At 38.2% G+C, this 6,045-nt stretch overlaps 1 protein-coding gene across 1 annotated transcript in view; it reads right to left on the bottom strand.

Moving 5' to 3' along the window:
- Positions 1-304: 304 nt before the first annotated feature.
- The window catches only part of RASGEF1B (RasGEF domain family member 1B), a gene marked incomplete at both ends in the record, with an annotated part of 591,784 nt that continues 586,043 nt past the window's right edge, over positions 305-6,045 (bottom strand). Inside the window, 3 exons of the mRNA XM_084232971.1 lie at positions 305-414; positions 1,534-1,657; positions 2,026-2,121. Of these exons, the coding sequence (XP_084089097.1) occupies positions 305-414; positions 1,534-1,657; positions 2,026-2,121 (330 nt within the window). The remainder of the gene's footprint in view (positions 415-1,533; positions 1,658-2,025; positions 2,122-6,045) is intronic.

Below are 6,045 nucleotides of genomic sequence, written 5' to 3'. Positions count from 1 at the left end.
AATTCAGACACATAGTCTGAACTTCTTATCTTTTAGGTGAAGAAACTGAGTCAGTGCTCTTTTTTCCATGCCTGGGAGAAGTTTAATTTTTCATTCAATAAAATAATGGGAGACGGGAAGAAGAGGGTCACTCTGTATCCGTGCGTCTAAAAAAGCGAAGGCAGTAAAACTGAACGATGCTATGGAGGATTCTAAGGCACAGAGATTCAGTTAAGAGGGGGTAGGTGCACAGGACTTGGAGGGGCTTCCGGGCAGGGACTGCTGGAAAGCATTGGGCATTCTTCAATTAAGGCCAACATCATCTTCACATGTGCACAGCAGTGAGCAGCGTTGAGACCCACCTTAAAGACTTCCATCTGTCTTTCTCTATATGATTTTCAGGTCCTTCACTCTCATAGGAAGCCAAGTAGAGAGCTATAATCAACCACAAACAAGTAGGCATTAACAGTGATGCCCTCTCTATCACCCATCATTATATGATATCACCCCTCCCCTGCCCAATCTGAGCCAAGCACTATAGCAAAACATAGTCTTTAAATTATCAGATTATGATGGAGAGTTTCAAAGTTTTATTAAGCACACAACCATCACTTAGTTCCTTGGCACCTTAACAAAAACCTAAGGTCTCTAGGCCAAAAAGGCACTTAATTAACTAAGAGACCAGCTAGGGGAAAGAAAGGCTTATGAATGCAAGACACAATATGCTCTCATCCACTCACATTTGTGTCCATTATAGAAAAGGGGCTGGTAGCCTTGATTTTTAAAAAAAAGTTCGTAGATAAAAAGCCAGATTTTTCGAAGCTAATTTCCCAGTCTTTGAATATTTTTTCTTTAAAATAAAAAGGAATCTTTATTCAAAGATTGATAAGTTTGTGTTTTTTTAAGCATATCTATAGAGGTTAAAAATAATCAAATCCCCTCTGGAATGAGTAATATTAATTTAAAGAGCTCTTCAGTATTATCATAAGCACTATCCATTTAGTAGGAGATATGGTCAGCTATATATACAATTGATTTCTATAATATTAGGATATAACAAATCAATAGAATAAGTCCCCATGTCTTTTACTGAACTTTTTTTCTGGTTAGTTGGTGAATTTTTTTCTGTATACAATCAATCACTTTTCCACCTCAAACTCCTTAATGTATTAACAGGTCAGGACTTTCCATTACTTTTTCAAACAGTGGAGGATAGCAATTGACTGGGGTTTTTTTCAAATTGACTTGAATATCAAAATACCCAAAAATACCTTTTTAAAAAAAATAAATTGAAGCAAACCCAAACATGGGGGTGACGGGGGGGTGGGGGTTGGGGTGCAAATCCTTCAATCCTTCAATAACTTTCCATTTTTGCCCAAAGCATAGCTGGCTTAAATATCTTATGGATAAATCATATGGTTTGCTGTGTAATGGAAGTCTTACAATGAACAAGGTCAGAAGACAAGCCTTGTACCATACAAGGCAGTAGGCAGCTTTCTTTCCCTAGCACAGGGTCTGAGAAGCTGGTGGTACACGGCCCAGTGGCCAACTCACCGTCTTCGCTGAAGACTGGTACGGTGAGCAGATACTGCATGATCTTCCGGTCCCTCTCAAATGGACATTCCACTTGTTTCCATGTCATGAATTCACTCACTTGTTTGGCCAGTTCCCAAAATTTCTAAAGAACAAAAGAAAAGAACTTAAAAGGCCATCATCAAAAAGTGTGAGCTTTGAAGAGATAAAATTCATTTAATGTTTCCCTCTAGCTTCTAATCTTCTGAGCTACATAATTTTCTTAATTGAACAAAAATTAGGTAGAGGTATTTGTTAAGGCAAAGGTGAAAATTGACTTGAGTAGGCCCAGAAAATAATCATAATGATGCAATTAATAGTTCTACTTGGTTGTTACTATTTTCTTAAAAAAAAAAAAACATTTGGGAAAGAGGAAACTTGATTCTAGAATTTCAGACTCAGCTTTAGTTGCTTAGCTAGGATGCAATGCTGGAAGAAGCATGCCCTTCTCAGATTTTTGCAGCCTGCTCTTACCTCAAAGTTGACATGGCCGTTTGGAAGGCGGTTGGCACAGCCCTCATTGAGGAAATAAATATCTTTGATTAAAAGACTGAAGAATGGTATCACAATCTAGAGAAAACAAAAGATGTTGGTTTGTTTGGGCAAAAAGAGTTGTCTTCTCATCAAGCAGTACAAGAAATTGATGAACAACATCAACTCTGGATTAACACACACAATATATTATTCACTGCTCAAGACAGCATTTTCCTCCCCTACATAGTTTTGCTTAAGACATAAATGCTATTAATAACCAAGACACAGCAAAGACAAGTAACATTGATAGGTGTATGGCTGCTTCATGGTGTTACCATAGTTTTTCCTACTTTTTACAAGGTAATAGCATACAATAAAATAAAACCTAGAAGTTCTGGCTATAATCAAAGGGAAAAGATAGTACTCAAGCTTTTCATTTAGTTACAACCAAATATTAATAGAATCCCATGGATGCAGGTAGCAAGTTATTAAGATGTCTGACCCATCTTCCTGCTGGGATCTGTATTGCTATGTCATTTAGATGTCTACATTTTGGATGAACTTTTATTTTATTTTATTTTAAGATTTATTTATTTATTTATACAAGCACTGGGTACAGTCAGAAGCGCAGGAGGGTGAGAGAATTCACCAGAGCTAGAGTGGGGAACAGAATAGACAGACTGATGAAATACACTGCTGAGGGGAGCAGCGGGCGTGACAGGAGTGGTCTGTCTTGCCATGTGGGACCCTCGCTGGTGGCCGGGGATTGACCCGGCACTGCAGAGGCTGCGGGCTGCTTCGCAGCCCAGAGCCCAACTGCTGCGCCACCAGGGGAGGCCCTGAACTTTTATTTTAGATGAATATTTCATTTTGCCCTTGAAGACATTGCTCAAGACAATGTAAGTGCTCAGGTTTTAGGTAATTGCTTCTACTAGCTTCCTATTACATAAACCTGGTCTTCATATGACAGAACAAGCTAGCACCTGTTTTCATGGGAAATCACCAAAGAAATACTTTGCACAACATGTTGTGAGATGGGCTCCAGTGAAGGAGGAATATAAAGATGTAAATTCAAATTAATGGCTGATAAAAAAAACAATGAAGCTTCTTTAGTAAGACTTTCCTGTTTCACATCTTTGGCTTAATGAGGTGGTATTTATTTAAACTAAAATAATAAGCTCTAAGAATGTACCCTAAATCCAACTAAGCCCATAATGAGCAAAGAACAAATCTCAGACATAGTAACTTCTGCTTTCTCCCAAATACTAACATGTTTTTGAGGATTCTAAATTTGCTACCATGCAAATAATGTTCCAGACACAGATTGTGGACCTGTGTTGTTTACCCAAGGGCAGGTCTTTGAAGTTCTCCTAAGCTTCTGAGAAGCTGACTCATAGAGTACACCTATACTAAATGAATGGAAGGTCTGGAAAACATAATTTTGAGTCATATACATAAGTATTAAGTATCAATTTTCACTTCTATAATTCAGATTTTACCCTTAAGTCATTTAAAAAGATTGTTTTGATTTTTTTTTGTATCATTAATCTGAAAATAACCAAGTCTTTTTAGTTTCAACAACTTGTTTGAATAGACATTTAATCATTTGCTATTGTCTATGGAAGACTCTAAAGCTGAATTATCAAAGATCCCCTCATTTTCTCCTTCAAATATTACTAGTATTTCTCTATTAGTTTAGAACTCAACAGACACAGTACTACTAATAAAAACACACCTAAACCTGAGTCCTTGAAAAAACCACTTGTGAGTGGGAAGCTCTGGGCTTTGGTTACTTGTTTAAAATCTGATTCCACAATTTATTGGCGGTAGAAGCCAGGAGTCTGCAAACCGTGGTCTGCAACCTGGCCCAAGCCCACAACCTGCTTTGGTTTGGCCTAGAAGTCACATATTTTACCTTTTTAAAATGTCTGAAAAAAATTAAAATAATAATATTTTGTGGGCATGAAAAGTATATGACATGCAAATTACAAGGGCCAAACAGCTTTGCTGGAAAACAGTCATGTTCACTCATTCGTCTCTTATTGTCTATCACTGCTCTTGTGCTGCAACAGAATGGAGTAGTTCCAACAGAGACAGCATGGCCTCAAAGCCTAAAATAAAAGCTTGTCAGTCCCTGGTATAAAACCGACATACTAAGAAAACCTAGTTTCCTTAAGTTAAAATGGGAATAGTAGTACCTCACGGACCTTTGGTGAAGATTAAATTAGTAATATGGGTTAAAATGCAATTAAACACTCAAAAAAACCCACAAAAACCAACGGGCCCCATATAAAGAGGGCAAATATTGATCCACTCAAAGATAAGAATACATCATCATAAGGCAGCCCCTGGGAGAGGAGGATTAAATTACACTCAAGAGGCAACATTTGCCTATGTATGAGAGTTTTTAAGCAAGAACTTCATTTTGGGGGTCTATTCTACAGCATTGGGTTTGAGATTCATGTAACATGCCTCACTGATACTCAAACTTTCCACAAGTTCATGGTATGGGCCTCCATTTGGGTATCCTAGGCTATATCTTATGTGATTGTTTGCATTCTATTGCCTGCAAGACGATCCACTATTAATCGTTTGAAACACACTTGCAAGGAAACGAATACAAGTAGTCTGCCTAAAGATCCATCACCACTCTGTTTCTTATGCCTACAATGCCTCACAAGCTCCTCCAACTGCTTTATTTACCTGTGGCCAATTCCCTGCATTATCTGTAGTCCTATATAAAATTAACTTCATAAAAACTGGTGATATATAAGGATTTCAGATTTCCCTGAGCTGAGAGAGAGACACAGGTTACTACCAGGGTAGTAAAAGTTTGGTTTCTAAGGGATCTTGTCAATGCTATCTGTAGTGGGAGAACTTCTAAGGTAATGTTTTTCAAATCCTTCTCAAAATATTCTTAATTCAGAGACTCATCCTTAGAGGCATTATAAGTTCCACACCCAGGAATAAATGCTGATGAGTAGGAACAAGTTCCCACAAACAAAACTGAAATGGGTTAAAAGGCTTTGAAACGATGTAATCATATGAGAAGTGGTTACAACCTGAAGGCATGAGTACCCACAGGGAAAAACAATATAGCTATGTAAGGATCACTTAATGGCCCTGCATGGAAGACCAATTTGTACCTAGTAAAGTGTCCCTTTGACCACATAAACTTGAGATATGAAAGGAAATCAAAGATACTATTACTCCAGTCATGTTATCGCTAAGATTTTAAAATGAGACATTACCTAGGAGTAAAGAGTCTACCCTCACTTCAACAAGGAGTCTCAATTCTTTTGAACAAAAGCTGGATTTTATCCAGAAGTGTTCTCATTCTTAGACATTGAGACCAATTTTGGAAAAGGCATACATATATATATTTTAAATGATGGTGATTCCATCTGTTTTATTAACTAGAAAGTACAACTCACAAGCTCACACATAACTGGTTAAAAAATCAACAAAACTAAACCAGGCAGAATCTATTATATGATATAAAGTGTAGAAACACTGGACATTTTTCTGGAACAAGTTATCAGAGTCCCACAAGTGTAGCAGTCAGTGAGATCTTTGGGATGGGGTGAAATTCAGAATTAGTTTGCCCAATGCTGAGCTCCCTACTAAGACATGTGTTTCGATGGCCTCTTCCTGGGGCAAGCCATCCAACTCTCAATGAGGGCCAGGCGAGGGCACCCTGCCTATACAGTGAGGGGTGGATGGGGGGCTGCAGACAGCCTCCAAAAGATCCTCGCACCTGAGTGTGCTGGGATCCTCCCAAGCATGTGCTAATTTTCTAAAGCTTTTTAAAACTTCCAAAGACATTTTCTCAATCTAGTCACAGGCATATTGGAATTTGGGCAAGGAAATTTAAAAGATGAGAAATTCCACTGGACTACCCTGAGATACTTATCCCTCTGTGACTTTATTTTTAAAAAGTTGATGTGCTTGACCTCCCTGGTGGTGCAAGGGACAACCTATGAAGCTACCTGCAGACACTGCAGCATGAGTTCGATCCCC

This window comes from Talpa europaea, assembly GCF_964194135.1.
Source record: "Talpa europaea genome assembly, chromosome: 5".
NCBI lineage: Eukaryota > Metazoa > Chordata > Mammalia > Eulipotyphla > Talpidae > Talpa > Talpa europaea.
This window is presented reverse-complemented; position numbering and strand designations above follow the sequence as displayed.